Source organism: Ixodes scapularis, unplaced genomic scaffold (assembly GCF_016920785.2).
Source record: "Ixodes scapularis isolate PalLabHiFi unplaced genomic scaffold, ASM1692078v2 PGA_scaffold11__112_contigs__length_91849675, whole genome shotgun sequence".
Taxonomy (NCBI): Eukaryota; Metazoa; Arthropoda; class Arachnida; order Ixodida; family Ixodidae; genus Ixodes; species Ixodes scapularis.
This window is the reverse complement of record NW_024609837.1, coordinates 58,316,530-58,343,924: the sequence shown is the minus strand read 5'-3', so window position 1 is coordinate 58,343,924 and position 27,395 is coordinate 58,316,530. Positions and strand designations below refer to the sequence as shown.

The 27,395-nt window shown below is 45.0% G+C and overlaps 1 protein-coding gene across 1 annotated transcript; it reads right to left on the bottom strand.

The window, feature by feature from the left end:
* Positions 1-2,594: 2,594 nt before the first annotated feature.
* Positions 2,595-27,395, bottom strand: LOC121835072 (peptidylglycine alpha-hydroxylating monooxygenase-like). The gene is made up of 11 exons (XM_042289008.1): positions 27,303-27,395; positions 25,399-25,456; positions 22,833-23,054; positions 20,840-20,923; positions 19,201-19,261; positions 15,237-15,301; positions 14,124-14,204; positions 11,771-11,847; positions 11,616-11,666; positions 10,745-10,794; positions 2,595-2,775 (listed from the first exon to the last, which is right to left on the bottom strand). The coding sequence occupies exons 1-11, from the start codon at positions 27,393-27,395 to the stop codon at positions 2,595-2,597; spliced, it is 1,023 nt and encodes a 340-aa protein (XP_042144942.1).

Sequence of the window (27,395 nt, the reverse complement as noted above, 5' to 3'; positions counted from 1 at the left end):
GTATTTTACTTCGACTTGAAACTCTCTTAAATTTTTTTCCGTGCCACAGTCTTGAGTGTTACATTATGATTAATTATCACCAGCTCGCCTGCACTCTCGCTGTCATTTCATGAGGTAGAGTTGGTTCTTTGTGTCGTGGTTGGCGAGAGCGGCATTTGGGAGGAGGTGTACTCTGTTCAACCCTTGGCTGACGGTGCAACGGGAGCTACGCGTCACCGGACATATCGGCCGCCTAACTTTCACCACCTGACCTTGCACTCTGCGCGTGGGTTCGGGCGGGAGGTGTGATCACTTGCGAGCGGTTACTTGTCTGAAGGTGCACGTAGCTCCCACTGCACTGCCATCTTGGGGGCGAGGGGAATATTGGTGACGTCGGCGAAATCTACGGCCCCTAGCGGCTTGAACAGAAAGCCCTGATGGCAGGTTCGCTCTCGAGCGAATCAGGTATTCGCAGCGCCCGGTGGCTAAACACAAAGCCGTGAAAAGTAGGTTAAGAAACACGCGATGGAAGTCGCCATTTGTGTCCATACTTCAGAATGGCCTTCCCTTTCACCAGCTGCCAATCTCAAATGTGGAATTGGCACTTGAATTTTTTATGGGACCACCCATTGTCGAGTGTAGGCCGTTGCTGTTTAAAGGGCCTCTGACACGCCAAAAAAAATGTATTTTTCATGCTAGGCGTTGAAAGGACATGTCAGGACATTACAAAAAATTGTTTCACTATAGAGTTGCGTAGTTTTTTTTTTTTTTATAAAAAATAGAAATACGAGGCCCAATTCAAAGTTCCCGCCAGTGCACTGTGACGTAACAGTGTACCGCAAGGTGTCGGGGCGGTCAGAAGGGAGGCATCGACTTACGTCATTAAAAGTGGGTTCGCAGGAAGTCACGTGAGTTTCACTCCTCATGCTCTCCGCGACCGTGCCTACGACTTTGTTTTTTTCTGTTCTTTGTACGAGCGATTGTAGAAAACGAAGTTTAAGTTCCCCTAGCTCTTTATCGCTGCACCGTTGGTTAGTTTGTGTGCTGTAAAAGTTGAGGGCGAAGAGTCAGTAGATCGACGTGATGGGGGTCAATGATGATAGCGTTGCGAGTACAACCCAGTGTACGAGTGCATGCCGGCAGTCTGATGATTTAGAGCTATACTGGGCACAAAAGGAGCTATCAAGTTTTGAAAAAAAAAAAATTTAGAACGCTCGCAGAAATTAGGATTGCTTGCGTACGACACGAAGGTTCGGACACCGAGGTCGTCGAATCATCGTATATTCTCCAGGCTCAAGATGCCTGTTGTCTCTCGGAGATGCATGCAGTGTGATCTCTTCTTCAGTTGCTGAAATACCGGGACAGTCCCTCACACAGCACCTTCTAGGCATTGTAGTTTATGACGTCAATTCACTGACTCCTCTTCTTCTACCTTTACAGCAACATTAAGCGATGAAAAACAAATAAAAGAAACCTTGTCTGCTTGGATCGCTCGTGGAGGTGCGGAGAATAACAAAAATATTTAACAAATATTACACGCGCTCGCGGTAAGCACGAGGAGGGATACAACTGACGTGACTTCCGGCGATGCCTCCCTTCTGACCGCCCCGACACCTTGCGGTACACTGTTACGTCACAATGCACTGGCGGGAACTTTGAATTGAGCCACGTATTTCTATTTTTTATATAAAAAAACTACGCGCCTTTATAGTAAAACAATTTTTTTTTTTGTAATGTCCTGACATGCCATTTCAACGCCGAGCAGGAAAGAAAAATTTTTTTTTTTTGGCGTGTCAGAGGCTTTTTAAGGGGTCTTGAAAAAGAAAAGATGCAGCAAAAAACACATTTTCATTAAACTTTTTTTTTCTAATCTAAAAGTGACAAACCACATATGTTTTAATTACTAGTATGCTTGAAAAGTGTACATTTGTTTAGTTACATGGATTCAAAATTCCATATCCAGGTTGTTACAAGCAGGTTTTGAAAATCTTTTTCTGCTTTTAGAATTAACTGTTTCATTACAACAAAAAGATTTCTTCCGGTATCTTTGAATTTATAATTTGGACCAGAATACGTTTTGAGGGTCAGATGCCTCGTAAATAACAGGACTAAGATTTCTGGAAAACGCTGGCTACAAAGCTTTCCAGTTTTTTAGGAAAAATAGTTATTGTCTCATTTTTAATTATCAGTAAAATATTTTGACAAGTAATAACTTTTCTTCTTCTAGAATGCTGTTAAATTTGTAATAGTAGTTCTACTTTATCATCAACTTTTTCACATCTTAGTGCCTTAGCTCCCGAGGGGGTATTACAAAAAAAGTTGAGTAGAAACAAATGTCATAAAGTTGAAATTTCGTTAGCACAATGTCTGTGCTTAGCACAACAGATAACATGAAGTGTCAGAATTTAATATAAATAGGACAAGAAACACCTTTATTACTCTGTCGAGTCAGTCCGCCCGGAACATGCCGTGTATGAACGAAGTCATTATTTACACCCCCTCACCACTTCAAAAGGAGTAAACAAATAATACTAACACTTCCCACTTTTGAATGGTAAAAAGGGGCACTATACATAGGGGAGTCGTAGTTGTTGAAACCTGCTTAGTGCCCCGCTTCAGTCAGGGGTGCTGGCATCTTTATCAATATCCGATGTAATCAGGTTTTTGAGCAAGGGGTCCTTTCGCCAGTGGTACGACGGAGGTCCCTGGGACCAGCACTGTCCCTCGCTCGCTATCTCGTCCCCTTCCACGTAGTACATGAGATAAAAGCTGCACATCTCGTCGTCGTTGGTGGGCCTGGAGACAAGACCAGAGGAAGCTAGTGTAAGTGTATCTGGGAAGCACAGGGGCAGTTCAGACGGAAAAGGGGAGAGGGGGATATCTCTCGTCCAGTTATTTGAACTATTTCTATGTAAACGTATCGGGAAAGGGGCAGAAATCACCCCTTCTAACTGCCGTCGGTCTGGGCCCGTTCGCTCGACGCGTTAACCGCGGCTAAAGTTAGCCGCAGTAGCTAGGAGAGGGATTTTGAGATCACGTGACTGGCTCGGTAGGGATGCGGGGAAACACGGCGGCGCCCCAGCGAGTGAGCGCCGCTCGCTTTGGAACTAATATCAACCGGCGGACACTTCGAGCGACTTCCGTTTAGCTATTTCAGCGCCATCTCTTATCCGTTGGTATTCTATTAAGTTTTTCCGGTTTACGCCGGAAAGTTTATTAGGATGAGATACATATTATTGTTGCTGCTTACAGATTTCAAAAATTATCCTGGTAAGGTGAAACAAATATTTTGGTTAGCTAAAGTTTCGCCCTCATACTTCGCTCTCATTGGCCGGTTGATTTTTGTATTTTGACCGTTGAGAACAGTTGCGCGTCGGCTGCCGCGCTCGCGGATGCGTCGGCTGCTCGACGGCGCCTGTGCCAACGGTGCGGTGGTGGTTTTCGTTTGCGGCAGCGGGCAGTGGCGTTGACCTATTGGTTATCGGTCGATTTCTTCTACCAAAACACGGAGGAAACGAAACCTTGTCTATTGCTCGACTCAGTGGTGCTCTAATTCCAGTGGCAACATCTCTGCCAAGTTCTTTGGGTTCCCGGTCGAGTGACGAAAGGTAAAGACGGGCTGCTATACTTTTGGTTATACAGTTTCGGATTGCCGAAAACTTGCTGGTGCATGTTTCTTTATGGTAGAGTTATTGTAGAAGGTCACAAGGGACAGCGCATGCATCTTAAAATGAGCGGTGTGGGCGGTATATGTTAAAGCACCGCAGCTCGTGCGTGGAGCAGCTCGCTGCAGAAGGAACCTGCGAGAGACCGTGACGATCGAATCACTGTGGCTAACTACCGCAAACCTAAATGTGTTATTGCAGATCTGTGAATACTTGAATAGTAGTTTCGTGTAGATTTTGTTACTTTGTTGTGCCGTGCAGTGAACGTTTTTTTTTTTCTTCTTCTTTCTCTCTGTATAAAGAGCGTGCCTAATAAAAAGAGAACTTGCAAAAGAAGTTTGGACTTGTGCTCAGACCGGCGATGTGCGCCCATCTAAAGCCGCGAAACAGCAGCGGCTGGGCGTACTTTGCATTCATTGAGTGACCATTTTATGAGAACTGGCTGTCACTGAACATGCACTGTTGCCAAGCTGATATCAATCGAGCGACGCAAAGTCAAGTGCAATCGTTTCGGAGCGTTGGACATTCGCAAAAAAAAGGTAAACACATTGTATTGTAGAAGAACGAGACGGCGGCAATGGGAGCAGTTCCCTCTTCTCTCAACATCGGCGACAATAGGATGCAAATTCGTTCGGAGTTCCGAACTCCGAACGAACTCGCATCCTTTTGTCGCCGAGGGTGAGAGAGAGAGGGAGAGGAGAGACCACACTTCTCACACCCTCTCCCATAACCAAGCGGTTGCCATGACGACGGCGCGCGTATTGTTTTGTCTATTTTTTATTGCTTTTGGAGAAACCCAACGCCCGTTGGGGGAGATTTGGCGCTGCCGTCTGCAATTGGAGTCCCAATGGGAGGTATAGGAAGAGTCCGCCGGTTGCTAATATGTCGTTGTAGCTGCAATATCGGGCGCGTTAGTCAGCGATGAACAGTGCAGGAGGCTTTCGCTTTGCCTTACCTGACTTGAATTGCAAAAGTTCAATCCCCGCCCTTGCCCGTTTCGATCTGGATGAGCATCGTACCGGCGTGCGGTCGTGTATCACTACTGCGTAGTGCACGTTAGAGACCCCAGGTTAGCGGTTGTACTGCACTGGCTAAATTTCTTATCTACAGCTGGGAGACTCGTCGCCCGCTGAGGCAGACCAAGTTCTAGGCTGTATAAACATACACGCAACCTTATTTTTCTTTAATTGCAAAGCATGAGCAGTGACCTCGCCGCAGATTTATATACACTCCGTGCGACGCGACTGGCGCGCCGCCGCGCGGCTGGTACCGAAGGTAGGCAGTGAGAGCCCCAGAGAAAACGAAACCGAAACCACGCTGCGTACGTTGGTATGCACTGAAGTCGGAGCGGTACGTGCGGTTGCGCTGGGTTAACAGCATGAAGTGCTGCCTGTGCTGCGTCATTAAGTGCTTCAATAGTTATGCGTCGTATCTCGTGGGGATAAAGTTTCACAGTTTTTCACCTCGCCGATGTTTTGTGGGACAGCGAAAACGATGGACCCGTGCCGTACGACGCGAAAAATTTGGTCCCCGATCATGTCTGCCACTGTGTCGGCACGGCTGACATATTCTACACTTCCGCTTTGCGCTCTGCGTGTGTTTTCGTACCAGTAACGCCTACATGTGTTAGCGCCGATGGGACGAACTGAAATGCCATCCCACACTCGCGGGTATGCAGTGCCAATTGCGTTGGAGGAATGCCCTCCAGAGAAGTTTTGTCCCCATTGTACGTGTCGATGATATTTCCGGACAAGTATGGCACGCAATCTGTACTTCATGGGGAAAAATTCGAATGGTAAAAAAAAAGAAAAAAAAAGTGACAAATATGAATCTAAAGAAAACAACAATGAAACTCGGAATCACTGGAGAATCGACGTTTGAGTATGGAAGTTTACGTGGTGTGCTTTCTTGATCGGCCTTCTTTTGGATGTGGAAACGCTGACACCCCGAGTTCTGTAGACAACAATTTTTTTTCTCGGCTTTAGAGCTACCTATCGCAAAGTGATTCGAACTGGAAGTACCGTCCACTAGTCCTTTCCCACCTGTAAAGTGTGCACCTCCCACGATGAGTGGTATTATCTTGACAGCATTTGACGGTCAAAACCAGTTCCCATTTGGTTACGCCGACCAGAATAAATTTCCACCTGGTTTCGCTATGGCAACTCTTTTTGGTATAATAAGTGTTGTGTCAAGTTAAGATCATGTCAAAGTACCTGTACGCCGAAAATCAGCACCTCGCACAACAGGTTATTACACAACAGCTGACGGCAAAACCCCTTGACGGCCAAACCGTGTGTTGGCCGACAACTTTGTTTTCACAACTTTGGAACCACCTTTCGTAAAAATGTTTCAATTGGAAGTACAGTCCACTAGTCCCTTCCTACCTGTAAAGTCTCCACCTCCCACGACCAGTGGTACTCTCTTGACAGCCCTTTCATGGTCAAAACCGGTTCCCATTGAGTTACGCCGCCCAAACCAAATTCCCACCTGGTTTCCTTATGCCACCTCTTTTTGGTATTGTAAGTGCTGTCTCATGTTACTGTCAAGTCCAAGCACCTGTGTGCATAAATCTGCACTTCGCACAGTCCGCTATAACACAACATTTTGGGTCCAATCTTGCATATCCCGTACAGCTTTATTTCTTTATTCGTTAGAAACATAACTTTGACACCTGCTGTCTTAATGAAACTTGGCACACTTCGTGCATAAACTTAGTGAACATCTCACTCGCCTCCAAATATCATCGTTCCAGCAGTCCAACGTTTATAGCAACGAGCGAAATAAATTTCCCACTCAGAGCAATTATGGTGGCGGCCGTCTTGCTTTTTGGGAAAATTGCACCAACTCCTTTTTCAGCCGCAACTAGAGATATTACCCCTAATAACGACTCAGACTCAATATATAAGAAGTGGAGAACAGCTACCTTCTGCCCCAGCCCTCATGCAACGTCACCCTCAACGTATCGGCTCAAAAAAACAAAAGTTTCGTCCGTGCGCGCTTCCGCCGCCGCAGCTTGGCATGCGAAAAGGCGCCGCAGGCTGCTGAATGCGCTTCACTGTCGAACGCCAGCTCCTCCGCTAGCGGCGCTGCGCGCGTTTTTAAAAGCGCCCCCTATAGTTCCCGCACGGAGCGTATAGTCCTTCGATTCTGGACACTCCTAACCTAAATGAACGCGATAATTGTCGGCATGGCAACGTTTTTGGAAAGTGGATTGCCTTGACTCAATCGGCCGGGTATTGATTGCACACAAAAGCAGACAGCGTCCCAATAGACCATTTTCTATATTACCCAAGCATCAAGGAGAATGCAGGGATTGGTGTTCCACGCGCCACACGCGCACGCCTTCCCCGTATAAAAGATTCCAAGTAAATAACCAAAATAAAGCGTTAACGAACGCGCGAGCAAGATACAATTTGTTTTAGGTTTTTGCTTTAAAAAATTTACTACTGCCCAGGCCAGCTCGTACGGCGCGTGGAACACCAATCACTGCATTCTCCTTGATGCTTGAGTAATATAGACGCTTTCAGCGCGCGCCAGATTGAGCCGCCATAGCCGACCTTCTCTTGTCTTACCGAGATGCCGAGCCACTGAAGCGGACTTTGACAAGCCTTCACAACGGCCTTGGCTGGGGAGAAGGACACTGTAGCACCTAAAGTGGCAGTAACCTGTCCTGCTGTCGCAATGATGAAGTGAAGCGAACGGAATAAGAGGAAACAAAAACTGAAGGTCGGTTATGGCGGCGCCCATGCACAGCTGCCTGAAAGCGTCTATAGCAATAGGTCTCTATGGACTTTTTTCTAAATTTCCCAAGCACCGAGGTGCATGCTACGAGTGTAGTTACACGCGCTGCACGTGCAAGGCGTCTGCAGTGTTCCAAAGCAAAAAGCCTCAAACAAATTTTACCCTTGCGCGCGCATTCGTCCAAGCCCCAGTATGATTATTTACTTCGAATCTTTTTTAAGGGGAAGGACAGCGCTCGCGGATCGTAGAATTATACTTCCAGCGTTCTCCTCGATGCCTGGGTAATTTATTGACAGGTCTATTGTCGTTGGAGCCGAATTTCAGGTTTTTCTATTAATGATGGTGTGATATACAGTTCTTACATGCTGGCCAATAATGCTGCCGGTGTACCGCCCACCTTTCACTGCTCACTTTTTTCTTATCGTTTCTAATATTGAACTTAGTCGTCCTCTTTCCAACTTGGAAAGAAATTTCAACGAGGCTTGTCTTCAATTCAGACAGCCAAGCATTCTCCAAACAAGGGTGAATTTAGTTTTACCTTACCCAATATCTGTACCGCGAGCAACACAAAATTTGTCTACTCAAACGTATGCCGCGCTGCGTCGCGAGAACCCGGTAGTGCGCGTTGTTGGGTCCACCCTTTTTGGACGGAAGCCACTTATATTCGCTACAACCAGTAGGTGACACCAGCGATTACCCCATAATAAATCACGGAGCTTTCGCCCCGTCTTTTATTATAAGTAATTCGGTCGGCGCGCGCTGGCCTTCCTCTTATAAAAGATTCGAAGTAAATAGTCATAATAAGGCTTTGACGAACGAGCGTGCAAGGCAAAATTTGCTTTAGACTTTTTGCTTTAGAACAATTTCTACTGCAGACGCCGGCACATGCAACGCGTGTAACTACACTCCTAGCATGCACCTTGGTGCTTGGAAAATTTAGAAAAAGGTGTATTGGGACGCTGTCTGCTTTTGTGTTCTATCAATACCTGGCCGATTGAGTGAAGGCAATCCACTTTCCAGAGACGTTGCCATGCCGACAATTATTGCGCTCATTTAGGCTTAGGAATGGCCAGAATTGAAAGTCCATCTAAATAATGCGGCGAGATTATTGCTCATGCCTTGCAATTTAAGTCAGGTAAGGCAAGGCGAAAGCCTCCTGCACCGTTCATTGCTGACTAACGCGCTCGATATTGCAGCTACAACGAAATATTAGTTCCAAAGCAAGCGGCGCTCACTCACCGGGGCAGCATGTTTCCCCGTATCCCTACCGAGCCAGTCGCGTGATTTCAAGATCCCTCTCCTAGGTATTGCGGTTTTAGCCGCGATTAGCGCTTCGAGCAAACGAACCTTGGTTTTCATGACTGCCTGCGACCGGCTGTGCAGTAGTGCAGCCGGTCGTAGGCCGCCCCACAAGAGGCTTAAAAAATAGGTTTCTCGCATCGCGATTTCTTCAGCTCTTTAAATTGCACTTCGTGTACTACAAAGTGCTAGGGAGACCATGTCACACTGCTCATACACGGTGTTCAGAGCAGACATGATGCCAGAATGCTTCGAACATGTCCATGACACTCTGTACGACTAATGTGCCAGGACTGTCGTACAAGGAAGAAACACGCCCAAGACAGTGTGACCATACTGTCTTTTGTACAGGGTGTAAGATAGACAGGGTGGGGAAACGAGAGCCAAATGAGCAACCGGATTGTGTCCCTCTCGGTTTTCTCTTTTTCTGTGGCGCCATCTATGTGGAGCACCGCGAACTCTCACTCCGGGTGGGTGACCGGTTGCGACCGGCTAAACTGACGGAGATGGTTTCTCGTAGATTTTCAATGGAGGACTGTCGTGCTCTCGGTTTATTTTGGGCACTCTCCCATTAAGTTCCATGCAAATCCGATTCCAAATTTTTTCTTCTCGCCGCAGCGCCATCTGTCGCAAATCGGCGGTACCCGCAAGCAGACGAGTACACAATCCGGTCACGGCGCTGCAGTAGGGTTTTATGGGCTGTTTCCCCACCTGTCTATCTTACACCCTGCTTTTGTATGATATGTTGGCACTGTGACCTCCGCGGCGGCAAGGTCGGTAGTGCTGATTTTTTCGACGTCAGCTATAGAGGCCAACCCGGAGCACGGTTCGGCGACGAGTGCTGCGTCAGCGTTGTTCGGCTCAGACTCGGGTCCTCACTGATTGGACACGAGTCCCGGCCGAACGCTGACGTCACAGTCGCACCCTGTCCGTGTCTCGCGCTGGCCTCCAGTAGTTGACGTGGGAAAGTGAGCAGTATGACCTTGTTTTACAGGGCGTCTTTTTTTTTTAGGCTAAACAAATCTTTTTCTTACATACTAGCCATTGAAGCTACACTGATGCGATTTGTACAGGGAAGTTATACTTAACTTTTCACTCAGGAAGAATGAACGTGTGGTTAAAATTAGGAACTTGCATGAGCGTAGTCGATAACCACGACGTCAGTGATTCTTAGAAAGATTTTGAGCTCGTGGGAAGCAAGGGAGCGCGCTACTCTTGCTGCGCGAGGGGTAACTTCAGCGCTCCACCGTGCTTACCACCTGCTCCAAGTCTCCCTAAAAGTGAACAATTCAGTGGTTTTCGATAACGCTCAACAAGTTTATCTTTGGAACCATACGTGTATTTTTACCATATAAAAAGTTATTTAGCATATCTTAGTTAAACAACCTACTTATTGTGACGGTTAGAGCCCTACTTTATGTTCCCCTGACCAGTGGCATAGTCAGGGGGATAGACGTAATATGGGGCTCCGTTCCCCCTCCTCGAAAAAATTCTGCCCCTGACAATATAACTCACCTGCGCAATCGGCATTAGTGTGGCTTTTACGGCTATTTTAAAACAAACCTGTGAACCCTATAAATGAAAGAAGTAAATAAATATCGCCCTATAGAAGGTGTTGTTGCCCTAACAAACATCAAAACTATTCAGAGATATCTATAAACCTAGAATATTTTTATTAAGTTCGAAAGCCTTGTCAAATTGAGCACTCTATTATTTGAGTCGACATTAACACGGGCACGTAAAGGGCTTCAAAATGAATTCCTTTACGTGCTTCCTTGCGTTTCCCTTGTTCCTTGTCTGGGTGTTTTTTTAGGGTATGAATGTTTACCAGCTAGCTTGCGCCACAACTCTTATTTCAGGCTTCAGAATGAACCCCTTTGAAGAATCGGAGAATCGGATCTCGATCATCGCTCTGCTGCGCTTCGATGGGCTCGTGCCCATCGAAGCGCGCTTATTCGTTAATTCTTTAAAAAAAAAGGAACTGTTTAGTTTTTAAGGTTTTCTGCGTAATGTCAGATGGCGCAGCAGGTATCTGTGTAAATGAATAAATGAATGATTACCCGTCATAGGTGTCCCTGTCCCTATAATTGTACATAGTGCAGCGTGCCGCCTGCAATGAGTAAGGGGTACAAGTGAGGTCATATATTCAACATTGTTTGTTCTAACCCTATTGAAAAATCTCATTTGTATGGGAATATGTAAGAACGATATAAGAAACCCGTGAGAAATTTCCTGTATGGTACTTATATATCTTCCTATATATCTTATATAGTTCTTATATATCTTGTATGATCCATATGTGCTATTGGACACAAAAAAATAGCTTTTCACTGGGGAATCAAAGGAATGTCAGCTGTAAGACGGTGTTTGTAAGACCAAAGCACTCCAAAACCTCGAAATACAGCTTAGGTGTCACCTGCCTCAGACACACAGGTGAACCTATGGTCGGTGACAGGTTAATAGTTCGGGGGAAGCTTCCCTCTCTTCTTTACACTTTAGTAAAACGAATGCAGGAGAGGAGGCGACCTCCTCTTCAGCATTCGCTCTGCTAAAGAGTAAAAGGGTGGGAGAAGTTCACCTGTCACCTACTATGGAGTGGTCAGAGAGCATCCTAAATATAAAGGTGGGTGTAACAAAGTCACCAAGTGGGCCAATACATTATAATTTAGTTCCATACTGTGTATTAATGCCTCGTGATTTCCAAAGTAATCAATGCTATTCTCAGTTAAAGCAATAATACTTGTTCACATATTGTGAAAACGTGAGTTGGTAAATGAGACGAAAATAATTCCCTCAAATATTTTAGCTACAATGTGAAAACGCCCTCTTTTAACTACCGCCATTGTGACTCGACTTTGAATGCATTAAGCTTCGAGGCAACAACAACTAAAAAAAAGCAAGAGCAAAAATGTCAGGCCACGATTTGCTTACCAAGATGTCCCCACTGACAATGCTTACGCCACTTTTAGCGGGATAAAACATCTGAAAAAGAGAAATAAGCACACACTCAGAAAGGTACCTTGTTGACCTTCTTGCATACGTGCAGAAAAGTCTATAACATTTTCACAAATAAAAAAGAAATTCACTTGGGCTTCGAGAGGATTGTGCTTGCCGATGTTAATCCAGGTCCTGTCCTTCACGACGTAACCAGTCACCAATTTCCCTAGAAATGACGTCATCATATAATTTACAAAAATAATGACTACTAGATAGTGCATCTCACATGGCGCTTCAGGTTCAGAATATGAGTACGTTGGTGAAATTGACGTTACTGAAAGAAGGAACATACGGACGAACCCGACGGCACATCTCTCGCGTGTCATCGTGTCGTCGTGTCCGTCCCTATGTTTACTGTTTCAAACGCGTGGTCCTTGACCCTTTTTACGCTTTATTCTTTCTCAATGCAGTATATACACTTTTTTTTTAATCTATCGTTTCTACTAGCTGGAGCAAATTACAAAGTTGCTACACAATTTAAAACATAATTTTATAGTTCTTTTTTTTTCTGTAGTGACAGCAGGTTTTGTTCGTGTTGAAGTTGGAACAATTTATGATTGTCAGAAGTCGCTGTGTTTGAGTTGACCAGGGGTGCACAACATACGGCACGCGAGCCGCATGCGACCTGCGCATGCTATTCTAGCGGCCCGCGGCCCGGGTCAGCGCAGAAAGTTGCTTACTGTGCCATTCGATCCACCAAGCGCCCGCTCCGCTTGGCAAGCAGCAATGAAACCCTCTGACCTACTTTTGTCGGTCTTCGGCGAAGGAACTACGATTTCCCAGTTCAAATATTCCCTCCCCACTAATCCCGCTGACAACAATAAAAGAGGGTGTACAGCTGCCCCTGTCCATGGGGTCGATCTGTTTCGGCATCTCTGTTCACGGAACGCGAAAACTTCTTGCTCTCTCTCAACAGATCCCCTTCCCTCTTTTCACCACGAAGGCTATTAACCCTCTGCCTTCCTGTTGTGATAGTTAGGGTTTGCATCGTCGGATCAGAGAACTCCGATCCGACGATGCAACTAGAGCTGATCGACCTCCAATGTCCTCCAGTGCGGTAGACTATGCATCGCAAATCTCTGCTGCATGACTTCTACAAAACCTGTACAAGAACAAGTGCGGAAACCTGGTGGACCACGCCTTCAAACTGTTGTCACTTTTCGGGAGCACGTATGTTTGTGATCAGACATTTTCACTGATGACTCTCAAGAACCGCCTTCGATCTGCCTTGACGGGCATGACATTGCGAGATGTGCTAAAGACAGCAACGAGTGCGATGACACATGATATCGGATGCCTGACCACAGCCAAAATGTGCAACACGCCGCTCTTGGTGCGGCCCCCCGATTCTCAAGAAACGTATTTTGGGGCCGCATAATTTTTTTAGTTGTGCTCCCCGGGTCTTGACAAGGGAAAGTAGGGGACAACACAGTAGCTAGGCTATGACCATTGACATTCAGCTTTGCCCCTAGCTTAGAAGCTGCAAACAAGAGGTTACTTCTTTAAGGGCTGTTTTCATCGCTGGACTGATCACAGGTTTCGGTTTAGTATACCAGTGCAGACAATGGTGTTATATAAGTTTTTTTCTTTTTTTTAAGCTTAACAGATTTGTTTTAAAAAAGGCGTGAAAGCTATACTTATGCAGTTTGTGCAGGTGAGACATACGGCCAGAGGGACATAGTATAGGGGCCTAATCGTAACAATCGGTCGGCTAAGAAAGAAAGAAAATTGTTAATTGATTTTTTAATTAAAGAAAATAGACATATGGTCCCAATTAGAAACTTGCAGAGCGTCAACAAAAACCGCTAAATAAATAAGTAAAAAATACTTTGACCGCGTGGGAAGCGTAGTAGTGTGCTGAAGTTTCCACTCGTGGAGCAGGCACAAGGCTGGGGCTACGATAAGAGACAGAAAAATCGCGCGGGCGCGTTATCCCACCGGTAGCCTCGCTCCCGACGCACAAGGGGTATCTTTAGCGCACTACTTCTCACGCGCTCAATGTACTTCCTAAGATTACTTACTGATTTAGTTATTTTCGGTGAGGCTTAGCAAGTTTCTTATTAGAACCACACGCCTATTTTTACTAATTAAAAAGTTAACAAATTTTACTTATTTAATTAACCGATCCTTACGATTAGCCCCTGTGTTATGTCCCCCTGACCGTATAACTCTTTTGCGCCCACCTCATAAGTGTAGCTTTCACGGATTTTTTTCCTTCTTTAAACAAAAGCGCTAAGATAAAAAACAAAAACAAAAAACACTTTGTATAATCGCGGCATATTTTGTCCACGCTTCTTGCTTCGTGGTTCGTCCCTCGACGTTCAAAACGGCTCATGTAGCAGTCTCATTTTTAAAGGGTGATAATAACAATCGATCTGTATGTCGCTACGCTCTTCATTTCTGAAGTTGTCAGAGCGTCCAGTGTGCTCTCATCACACTCACCGAGCGAGTGTGTGTGGGTTCGAAACGCAAACGGGCGTAGGGTTATGTTATCTTTGAAGCGGCAGGCAACCTCCATGTTTTCTGCAAACAAGAAAGTCACTAGTGAATCCAATTCACGAAATATTAAGCACCAAAGTCATTAGTTCCTCCACGGGAAAGCATAGCGCCATTGTGATCTCTGCCTGCTAACAGGAAATTTAGTTCAGTTATATTACCTCAAACATGCTCAAGAGGGCACTTTACATGAAAGGGGGCAGGAGGAGTATCTACAATATAATACTGACAATAAAAACAAAAGCAAAACTCGAAAAACAAAACACTGTTCATACTTCACAAAACAAACCACACATTTCACGAAATTTTTTTTTAGTTTTGTAGACAATGTGCGTGGACAATGAGTTTCAGTGGGAAATGGCAAGAGGGAGTGTAGAGTTTTGAAATTCGTTAGTTCTGGAGAAGTTCTGTATCTTAGTACCACAAGGTGATACTTACACACATATGACCAAAACCTCGCAAGGCTATTATTGGCTGATCGGTCCCTCTTGTTGACATGACAGTCGCCATATTGGTCCTTTAAAATCTTCGAAGCTTTGAAAGCGGCATCCTACCAGTCACGCCTATATCGCTATGGAACGATATCGAACTGAAAGCGTTCCTCTCCAATCCAAGTGTCTTTGGCACAATGTATGCAATCAACTTATCAGTCATGCTTATCCCCATAAATCTCTTACAATAACATCGGTGCGCTTGTTTCGACGGTGTGTGTAGACGTCTTTATAAAACTGTCCGTCAGTAGCGGATTTAGACCGGCCCACCAAGAATGGAGAGTCCCAAGAAGAAACTGCTCATCCCATGAACCAAAATGGCGACCATACGGGGGACTTGGCGCTACCTTCCCCACGACCCAGTGTTAAACGCTATAAACTAGTCACCGACGAGATAAGAACGGCGACTCGTCAGCCTCAAGTGTGCACGCGCACCCCAAGCATGACGGAAGGCAACTTGTGCGTGCTGGAGGGCTGGCGCCCGAAAGAGACACCGTGCCGCGTTGTCGCCTCTTCAGGGACCGTAATCGATTAAATTCGATCCTACGCGAACGATGTCTTCTCTCACCCCAATGCCTGGCGGGAATCATGCCTCCTGCCTTTATCCTTAAAACTCCCGCTCTCCTCCTCACCCTGAAAAAGAAAAACCATGAGCCATTCCACTCTGTAGGTGGATGACCAACGAAGCTGTTTAGCACACGACACCAGATCTGACACAGAATTTTCAACAAAGGTATGAACACATTTATTGTCTTGGTCGGCAGCCATCGTGACGAAAGGTAGCCCGAGGAGCCGGAGGAAACTAGACACGCGCGACGGGACCGCCACCCGGCGGAAGGAAAAAAAACTAGGCAGGCAAGCGCTTGGAACGACGACGAAGAGAGGGCGGTGCGAGCCCTCTCTGAGTTGGAGGAAACTAGACACGCGCGACGGGACCGCGACCCGGCGAAAGAAAAGGAAACTAGGCACGCAAGCGCTTGGGATGAGGACAAAAAGAGGGCGGTACGAGCCCGCTCTGGGTTTTTTTGTTGACACACACGAAACATTTATGTAACCCTAGCTATAAACAACTTCGTTGTAAAAAAAAAAAAGAAAAAAAAAGGAGAGTGCGGTTAATGTGGGACTCACTAAAGTGTGCCGACCTTACTGAGCATTGTGGAAGGGTACCTATACTATAGCTATAGGCACTCTCGAAACTCTGGGCTTGCGTTCAGTTCGTGTATAGCAAGGTACATCCAAATGTCGTAGTGACAACCGAGTGACGTTGCGGTATGTTTTTGTTTTCGGTACCCTCAGCGCTTTTGGCATTACAAGAGGAATAGAAGAACAGTTTAACTACACGATGAGACACATTAGAAATAATCGGATTGGAACATTTTCAAGAATATAAAGGCAAACAGGTGCAGCTGAATATTGATGCTCACTATATCGATAAGTACATCAATGTAATGAATAATAATAATAATAATAATCGCAATAAAATTGTTTAGACAACATCATTAAAGAAAGTTGTGTTGGGATATAGACTTATACAAGACCTCAAACCAACTTTCTAACCCTTTCTTCTTTTAGCAACATTCGCTTTACAAGGTGTCCCCCATAAATGTTTAGTGTTTTTTCATCTCAAAAGGAAACCACCCATTATCGAACGCTCATTCTCCGCCAAAATGTAGCGCTAGCGGACCGCACAAGATGAAAAACTGTCATAATTAACCGTTATGTCGTTCAAATAGCTTATAACTCGTTTGTTTGGAAAATTTAAATGGGAAAATTGGGCCCGCTTTTGCTTTTTTTTTCGGTTTTCCTGTTCAGCTCCGTCTATTCGAGAACTAATTCGACGTCGGCCAACCTGTTCTCATTAAAACAACAACAACAACAACACCAACAACAACATTTCCAAATCACGTGTATTTTTTTAGTAAGATAATGCAAGAAACGGGGCATCTGGTTCAGTCCGCTAGCGCTACATTTGGGCGAAGAATGAGCATACTGCCAAAAGTACATTATGTTTGGAAAAAAAAAAGTTATTTATTTTTTTTTTTGGGGGGGGGGAGGGGGGCACAACTTCTTTGCCACTATTTTTATAGTAGGAATATACAGTAAAGGGCTACGTGTGAACGTTGTTTCAAGGGTTTGACAATTTGTTTTTTGCCGTTCAAGCCTTGAATGATTTGCTGTCGCACGTACCTGCACCAACGTTACTAGAACACTCAGTTGGGAAACTCGCCGTCGAAACCTGGGCCGCTGGCGTCCACCGAGACCGAGCTAAATACAACAACAGCGGCACTCTTTATCATTTGTCTGTACTGTGGTCACCTTGAGCTTTTATAAAGCATGTTTTCGCGTAAAAACAGAGGAAAAAGACTTTTTTTGTATGAAATTTATTGGAGTTTAGTACCAAATGATGGGCGCGTGATGTTTTTAAAATCTTTAGGTTGCAGGGTTTTGCGGCACAATTAATATTGTTTTTATACAACCATGCCTCACCGGCGCTTTCAGGTAGCGCGTCCCGACCTAGGTGCATTTTAACTTCGGTAGCAATTCGCGGCGCGTCCGCTGGGGGGACGGCGGTGGCACCCCTGTAACCTCTTCCGCTGTATCTGTTTCGGCTCCACAATGGCCGATTAAAGCCAATATAGAAGTAACGTACAGTTCCTCGAGTGGCCGCTGCGGGAGAAATGGCGGCGTTGTGTTCGTCATTAGCTCGGTTCTCGAGGACAGATCGGGGCCACTTTTTCAGAGCAGTCTTTATGGCAGTTTCCCAACTGAGTGTTTTAGTAACGTCGACCTGCACCAAAACCGAAAGTCTACGCGGAAAGCAAGTCGTCTGCTTGTTGAGCAGGAGTTGCGGTGACGTCAGAAAGGTGCCGAGCTCTGATTGGCTTTGGCTGAAAAGATAGTGGGTAGACCCCAATGCTAGATGCCGCGAGGTCTACCCGATTTTATTTATTTTTTTAATCAGTTAATAAGAGCTTCAGCATTCTGACATCAAAGCAACCCCTCTACAAGAAGCAGACGAACTTGCGCTCCGAATAACGCCCGACTCGTGCCGCCATTTGCTCACCTCGCCCGTAGCATGTGCTGTTTGCACCGATATTTTGTTTTGTACGATTCTCTTTATGATGAGAATCACGTCCGTCGTAGCGTCAACGGGTACTAGCGTTGTGCAGCGTCAGCGTCTCACAAGCGAAACGCCGGTACGCGGCGACGCGGCGACGAACGCGTCCGCAACCGCTTTGTGGCGCCGCTCTCGTCAAGCTTTTGCCTGCCTGCCGCTAGGAGCGGGTCGGAGATCCACTAAAAGGATGACGTCACGGGCAGGCCTTGTCATCTAAGTGGTATTTGTTAGCGCAAAAGTAAAAATAAAAAATATAATAATAATGATGACAAAAATGCAAGCATATTAGATCTATTTGATATAAATCAGGTTTACTTTATTGCAATAAGACTAATTTTATTTAAATTCATTTGTCTGGAATATAACGATTCTTAACCACTATAATGTTTTTTTGGTTTTTTTTTTTTTTCAAAATGGCATCGATAAATTTGTTCGATCACCAATAACAATGCGAATGAAAGGACTACTGTAAATGTAAAGTGCAGTTTATTTAACAACTTTCTATTGATCTAATTCCAGCCATACAAAAAAAGAAAACAGAAAATTGTTTTAAATAAATAAAAATACGTTTTTTTTTTTTTAGTTTTGGTTCTATTGCAATGCCATTATTTTTCTAGTTTTCGATTTTTTTCCCCCTTCCGACTTTGTTGCAACAGGACGACGTTACTTAGCTGGCGGATGGATTGAAAGGCGGAAACCAAGCTCAACGCTTAGATTTGCTTAGAAGAGCACTTGTTTGTTCGTGGTCAACCTCGTATAACTCTTTCTTGCTCGATGATTATTTGATTTAAATACAAAACAAACGATCATCGAAAGCATCAAGTGATGTATAAACGGTAAATAAAAGAAAAATTAATAATTTCGAGATTATTTTTCCTGGAAAGGTTAATTTGAATCGTAGTAAAACTGGTCCGATTTAAATCACTATTTAAATTCTGATCTAAATCTTATTGATTTTTGTCGTCCACCCTGTTAGCGCACCGCAAAATGGTTCCGCGCTGCAGGACCCAGGGATTTTGAGTTGAATCCCCGCCCCTGCCTGTTTCGATCTGTATGATCATCGCGTTAAAGCGGCAACTTGGACCAGTTTGTTTATGATCACGTAGGTAAGCGCGAAAACAAAACACACACACACGCACACACACACGCACAGGGAGAAGTAGAAAGACAAGAACGCGAGACAAGAGCACTGTACGGGCGTGTGGTCTTGCGCCATTACCGCGTGGTGCACTTTGAAGTAGACCCCAGGCTGGCAGTAGTACTGCAGTGGCTAAATTTCTCATCTACAGCGAAGACACCAGACGCCCATTGGGATTGGCTAACGTCCCGCTTTCTAAACAAAGACACAACACAAACATTACGGACGAATGTTTGTTGTTTTATGCAAAAAGAAAGTTGAGAAATAAACTCATACTCATTGGTGTCGCCAGACAACAGTGAAAGCACAATGCCAGAGTAGTCCCTTGTCACTCCATCTGGAAAGATAAGACGGTGATGATCCAACAATTTCAGACTAGCAATGCCGGAAATTCGGGAGAGAAGTGGCAACCATCAAAACGCAGAGAACGAATCTACTTTGGAAATTAGGATAGTTAGAAAAAGCTTTATGAACAGGGCACGGGGGCCATAAAGAACATCCTGTCTTTCTGCCCTCGTTTCTCTAACCCTTTTTAACAACATATATATATATATATATATATATATATATATATATATATATATATATTTGCGTAAAAAAGGGTTGGGACGGGCCGGGTAGATGTAGATAGTGTAGAAGAAAATGATCCACGAAAAGGCATAATAAAATAATATAAGAAGTTCAACGTATCGAGCGCGGACCCCTCTTCGTCAGGGTGATTAACTTCTTTGTTTCTCTAGGATTGATCCCGTCGTCTTCCACAGTCTTGCTGCCATTGCAGAAGAAGTGTCCTTGGCGCATTTTCACTTCCACCACCACAACACAAAGAACAAAATATTTATGAATAAAAAATTATTTAAAATATAAAAAAATGGTTAGCGGGTTTATGTTGCTTGTTTCAGCCAAGTAAATACAGCCGGACTTTGAATAATCTTCTGACGAACGCGCCGCCATGCGAGTGCTTAACTCGAGGGACAATATTACCATCAAATTGGCGGATAAAGGAGGAGCGATAGTTATTCAGAATAGACAACATTGCTTGGATGAAGGATTCAGATTCAGACAACTTAACGACAACCATTTTTACACAGACAATTTTGATGCAAAAACATTCATGCTTCTTCAATCTGGATTGAGTTCCGATCGCGGAAGAGAACTAAGAGAGACGTATTTTATTCCTAAATTTATAATCACTTATCCAAGTGATTAATGAAACTCTGGGGATACTTACTTGTTTAAAACAAGTAGCATAAACCCGCTAATCATTCATATATTTTTAAATATTTTAATTAACTTCTTTTATTCTTTACTTATGATTATTTCGTTCTTGTGTTTTGGTGGTGGAAGTGAAAATGCGCCAAGGACGCTTTTTCTGAAATGGCAGCAAGGCCTTGGAAAACGATGGGATCAGTCCTATAGAAAAACAAAGAAGTTAATCACCCTGACGAAGGGTCCCCGCTGAATACGTTAAACTTAGTTTTAGAGCGCAGCTCTTAGGCGCCCGTTTCCGGCTTGAGCGGCTTCTTTTTTTTTGTGGTTTGGGGAGGTTTAGACGGTATCATCTCCTCACCCAAGTCTAATTTCAAACCTACAGCGCTAACGTCCCTGCTTTGTGCCGGTGTGGCGCGGCAAAACTACAAAACAGAATCTAAGATACATGTATTCTGATTTTCTCAGTCGTGGAACGCATAGGTACGTGCTGTCGCGATTATTCTTGACGCAAGAAAACACGCCGACAGAATACTCGTCAGTTCGCTGGTGCTACCCTGGCCCGGCAGCTTTGAAATGACCAACGTAATCAGCCGGTAAGTTAAAGGGTTTGCAGAGCATATGTCTGTTGAAAACAAACACTGCGGAGAATTCACCTCTGGGCGAAACCGATGATAGTATTACATATCAAGCTGAATGTACTTACCGAGGAAAGGGGTTGTATCGGCATAGTGTACTTGAAGCACAAGGTAGTTAATGCCGCTGTTGCCACCGATTTTAAATCCGACACCTGGAATTTTCGACGAAAGTTTTAAAGCTACATTTCATTATTTCCCACGATGGCGTAGACCAGCCCATCAAATGCAAATCGGACAACAGGTAGAGACTAGGGTACATCGAAAAGAATGATAACCTTCATGATCCAGACTTATTTTTCCCTCCAATAAATGGCTACAAATCAGAGAGCAAAAATTTTGTATTCAATGTCACTTAAAAAAGGAAAGAAAAAGATGTGGATAGAAAGCAGGGTTGTACTGTTTTTTAGGGGTGAAGTATGCTTGAGATTTTAAGGTAAGTTAGAGGCAGGGTTCTGAAAATATTTCCAAAACACATTTATTTATATTTTAATATGATAGAATCGTGGCATTAAATAACCCTAATCTTCGGAATGTTTTACCGTTTTTATTTTTCACTTGCTTAACCTCACTTGCACTTTTCTTAACGTGTTTGTGAATACTAGAGAAAGACCAAATAAATGTAACCCAATTTAAATAAATCTCAAAGATCAATTTCGCAAGCTCTGGCGCTGTAAGTTACCACAGTAGTATAACTAGGAAGTTCATTTGTTTTGAGCAAATGTAAAAGAAAAATTTTTCATCATCAAAAGTTACAACTAAAAACCACAATTTTTGTACTGACTATAGACAGCTAGGTCTTCTCCGTGAACATGTAAAAAAATAACGTGGTCGTGAGCGCTTAGGAAGTTTAATACAAGAAAAACAAAAACGAAAGAAAGATAAAGAAGACTATACTGGCTTTGTTCTTGTTTCCTATTTTTGTTCATTATAAGATGCCCCATAGCCCACGATAACACTTTTTTATTTAATATTTATTCTAGAAAAAAAGAAACAAGAAAAGACGAGGCAGCCATCGCTGCTACGACCATCAGAAGACACCACCGCAAATCGACACCAGCGCAGCCGCCAGCAGCCGTTCGGTGCACTAGTCCAATCAGAGTCCGGCACCGTGACGTCACTCCAACCTCTGCTCTACGAGAGACGTACTTGCTGGCCGTATACACCTTTCCACCGCCTACCATTTTGGCGAAATATGTTGCGTGGCTGAGCTGTGTACGCATGCGTGGCGTCTGATCTTCAGCAGAAGACAGCCACTGCATGAGCATGCTCAGATGGCGTCCCACTGTCCTATAGACCAAGATGGCAGCGTTCAGAAGGCGATCATTGATTGCAAAGTTTGTGTTTTCATATACTTTTACAGTCTCAGCTCTACAGGACTTGTCACATGTACTGGGTGAGTGTCGTGTTGCCGAAAACGAACCGCTTATCGCGGGAGAGGGCGAGTGCAGCTGTGATTCCCTTGCCCTTGAGTTTGACAAATCGCGATAGCGCTGGGGTTCATGTGATTGCTCTCCTCGCTATTTGCTCTTTCTCGGATTCGGTCCGCCCGTTCCCTCGGCTCTCTAACCCTTTGCACGCGAAATTCGGGTGGCCGAAACATACGCCGGTGCGAGCGGTGGCTGTTCGACGGCGTAAACGTGCCTGTGAGAGAGAACGTCGTCGTTATGTAGGCACCGACGGTCTCATCCTGGGCGTTAGGATGGAACGCATTCGACGTCAAGATCATGCCGTGCGTGAACGTGAAGCTGCACGTAGAAGAAGAACTTCACCGTGCGAAGAATGGACACGCTGTTGCGACCAAGCAATTCGTTCAACGCATCTGCGATTTCGTGTTTGGTGCTAGCTGTGCTCTGTGTGATCGGCTGTGCCATACGCGAAACACTGCGCGCGACGGAACATCACCAGAAAATTCCAGTCAATCAAGACGCGATATTATCGAAATGTTGTACCAGCTGACGCTGCCCATTTGCACCCCGTCGCGTGATCGTCCACGCAATTCCCGTTTCGGTGCTTCTTCCCATCCCCAGTTTGAACTTTGAAGTCAATGACACTCTCACTTACCTTCGGGTAGCTTCAGTGCTGGTGCATCTCTCGCCCAAGCATAGACGATACGTTGCCCCCTTTCGCATATGGAACGCTTTGGAAACGTACCACGAAAGGACGCCATCTCCCCACAGTCCCAGACGACCCTCGGGCTATCCCACTCACGGTAGCCCGGTGTCGCGCACCCGTAGATGAGAACGTGGTGCGCGACGTGCATCGTTGCGTTGGGCTCGAATGACACTGCAAGTTTCAGCGTGAATGAAAGCACATGAGTGGCTAGCTAATAAAAGTGTGAAGATATAAATGAGACAAATCACTATGATACTGTATCGAAAAGAGATTGCTCTGGTTCATTGAGTTACGGGCGCCGGCAGGGCGGTGGCCGATATATGGCGTAAGTAGTGGCGGCGCGCGCGTTTTCCGAAATCTGGGGGTTGACTGACAAGGTGAGAACGGCAGGGCGTCTTTTTTGAACGCCCGAACTCCAAGACGCGCTCGCTGACTTCCAAAGTGCTTTGGCTACGCGTGTACGCTCGAGGGTCACGAGGCGCTGAAGCATTATCGAAGGTTGGAGGCCCGCGCTGGAGGCGGGGCAAGTGGACCTCCTCCCTGCCGCTTTCGATCCTGCCAGTGACAAACAGGTGAAGTCACCAAATCCTGGGAAAGTAGCGCCATTGCCTTCCCTGCCTCCTGGCAGGACACAAACATATACTAACATACAAATGACCCAAACCACGCAAGGCAATTTGCGGATTGGGTTCTGTTACCATGGCAATCGCCCTTTCGGACTTTTCACATTTCCGACGCTCCGAAAGGGTCGTTCCCGGGGGCGACAAGAATCGACAGGGAGCGTCACCATACTGAAAGCGTTCCTCGCCAACATAAGCTTATTTGGCGCCGTGTATGCAGTCAACTTGTTGAGGCTCATCTCCGGAGATTTCTTACAATTATATTGTTATTCTTGCGGATTTAAACACGGAATATTTTAATGCCGCCAGGCATCGACGCCGCATTGGGTAGCGATGCGAAGATGTACGCTTGTTTCGCCATTGTGCGAGTATCATGCGTTTGGTATGCAGGAATTGTCTTTATAAAGCAATCGGTCACCGGATAATTTAGATCGGATTACCATTGATGGAGGTCAAGAAGAAACTGCCCATTTTACGAACCAAAACGGAGACCACACGGTGACCTTGGTGCTACTTTGCCAGGATCTGACTAACAGTGGGGAGATTGTCACTGACAGGATCTCTTTCACATTATTATTTTTTCTTGCCGTCAATGTTTAGCAGAATGTGATACGCGATATGCAGAAGACTGACATGACATTAGGAAAACAAAGTTCAGTATAAAATAAGTCAGCACAATATTACCTAGCAAAGGTTGTAATAAAAATGGTGTTTGAGACAGCACATTTCAAAACATCTTGAAAGCAAAAAGTAAAAGGTAGCGACCATTCTTATCGAAAAAAATGAAAGACGTTTACAAATGTCTGTGATTCGAAATTAGAGCGCAGCTCTTGAGGTGAAGGAGGGGAGGGGACGGAAAGGAGGATATGCCCCTCCTCCTCCTCCCCTCCCTCTTTCCCGTACCCTCTTCTCCCCCTCCCGTTCTCCTCCTCCAACCTAAACTCCTCCTCCTCCTTCTGCGTACCCTCTCACCCTTATCCGTACCCTCCCCCTTCTTTTCCATACCCTCCCCTCTTTCCACAGCTTCCCCGCTAAATTTAGCTGGAAAACTGAAGCCACGTGACCTCAACACCAATTCAATTTCCCTCAAAATTTAGCGGGCTGGTTACGCCGACGCCAACGCCGACGGCGACGCTGCTATACGTGGAAACAAACGCCTAAAAACTGCGCTCTAAAAAAATAAAAATAAAAAAAATAAAAAACATGATTTTGATATAGTTTTATATGAGAACATATAATTTTTAATTTTTTAATATGCAACATTGACCTTAAACTTTAAAACATTGTAGCGAATGAATTGAGGACAAAAAAAAAACAAAAAAAAAACAACGAACTTCTATAAGTTGTTTTTAAGGTATCTTTTTGCTGAATATGCAAATATTGTTCCAATTTGGGAGACTGAATTTTTAGACCCATTTTTCTATTGTTTTTTTAGCGCACATTCTTTAACATTCTGCGCTGCGAGCCAAACGTCCAGAATGTTAATATTATTGTGACTGTATGTCTAAGCATGAATTCGTAGTACGTGTTAAAGGACGACGTACGCTTCGCGCTTTCCACTTTTTCCCGCCTCCTCCTTTCCTATATCCCCTCCACTTTTTACATTGCCCTAACTTGGCTCCCCTCGCAGCTTAGGACTGGTCAGCACTAAGTGGATTTTCTCCCCTGCAGAAAACCAAGCTTTTACGTCGGCCTTTAAGCATATTTCGGTGCACAATCATAGCGAAATAATATATATTCTGCTGTACAAGCCTATCAATAATGATCGAGCAAAGAAGTGAAAAAATGTGAAGTTCTATAGTCTTATGTGATAAACTTGAACTTCTCATTCGTGCATTTCAGACCTCGTGCTTCACTAGAAATGGTAAGTCGCAGGATTTGTTCGAAGAGTTTACCAATATACTTATGCTGATTTGGTGCAAAGTGGAAGGAAGTGCACAAATACGTTTCGTTCTGTAAAAAAAGCAATAAAAATAAAATCTTAAATTCCGAGCATCACAATAGCGACGCAGCTAGTCGATAACAGTTAATGCACTAACATTTCCATGGCTGCTTTATCTTTTAACCGTGATACCGGGTATCTAAATGATGCAATAATTAGCTTACTCCTGCTGGAGCTTGAATTTGAATCGCTGATACAATATTGTGAAATATTGACGCGTAAAACACGAGAAAATAAATTGTATATGTAATATTTTACGATCACATAATCTTCGCAGCCTACCCTTCAAGAATATCTGCAAAAATCACCAGATAAACCTAGGATGATGACTTTTTTCTTTTTTTCCACCGATATGAAAGCTATCCGAGGATAGTTGTAAGGCGTGGCAGTTTTTACGCCGCGCGCCCTTTCGGGGAAAGGAGACTGGCTGCGGAAGGAGCCTCGACGTACACGGCGCGAATGGGTCCGCAACCGCCGGAAAGCCGCTGTTGCCTCGACTTCCACTGCATCCTGCACTTCAGATTCTCTTGCCAAAGAAGAGCACATCGCTCGCCTGGAAAGTCGCCGCAGAGAACAGTACCAGCGATGTAAAGGGCACCGGTGGGCCAACGCCACGGACGACGATAGTGCCACGGAGGCAAAGCGCATGCGCGGGGCCCGACGACGACACCACTCCACGCCGCCTGAACAGTTCCCGGGTGCGACGGCGAGGTTCCGGGGGGAGTTCGTGGAGGACCTGTTTGTCGCCACTTGCGCCGTGTGCGACCGACTCTGTGTCGCCGGAGACGTATCCACGATCAGCGGCGTGTCGGACGAGAAGAAGCGGGAAACGGGCGCGTGCGCGTTGCGGCAGTGTATCGAGTACAGCTCCGCTGGTCTTCCTTCTTCACAAAAGTGGAAAGGCTGAACGTTTTTTTTTTTTTTTTTTTTTACCGTTTGTGCTCGATGTTTTATTTATAACACGACTAGCCTTGTGTCCTTAGTGCTAGTTCAGAAATCTGGAATGCCATGCTAATTGTACATAAGTAACCCCCCCCCCCCCTTCTTTCCCGTCCCCCCTCAGTGAATCGATTTTTAATTGCGTTTCAAAGCAATTAAAGTGAGTATGCACCTGACCCTTATGAGTTCCTTTCTCCAAATTACAAAAGTGGGGCTCACCACTATTTGAAAGTCGACGAAAATGCAACTCGATCGGTTATAGAAGTCACGCTTCAGAACACAAACAGAATTACTGTCGAGACCGGTTAGAACGAAGTCAGTGGAATCGAAAATCACTTCGCTATATCCTTTATTTCGTTATAACTGACTTTGGTTATAAAGAAGTGCAAAAGGAAATGGGAAATCGGGATCGCTCTGCTGTAACCGCCATTTCGTTATAACTGAATACGTTATAACCGGTCTTGACAGAAGTAACATTGGGAAGCAACCCGGGACTGAGGAGGAATACGAAGGTAGACACCGAGAGACGAAAAGGAGAACGTCTCAAAATCGCAGTTTTCAGAAGTAAGACATTGAGCCACCGTTCCCTCGAATTAAATGTAAACATTATTTCGTCTCGAAATGATACACGCTCACAGCTCTCGAATTGTAACGTGTACCGTAAGCTACACGTAGTGGTAAAGATACGGCTTTTATATTATGTGCATACATTTAACTTACACCAAGAGAATAGCAACTCCGCCCAGCTCTCAACCTGTCACAAATGATAATTCACGGGAGTGCATGGGGCGTAGGCAGGGATGAAACAGATAAGTAGGCCACTCCGACAGCTGAACTAACATTTCAAAACTTCGTAACATGCGGCACACAATCCACAAAATAAGTTTAAAAAGTCCTATTTTGCATGCCGACAAATACCTGCATTGGCTGTACACCAGGCATCAACAGTGGAAACTGAACGGCAGCCGAAACGAATGAAATGTTTCCCACGAAAGCAACGGCGATAATCAT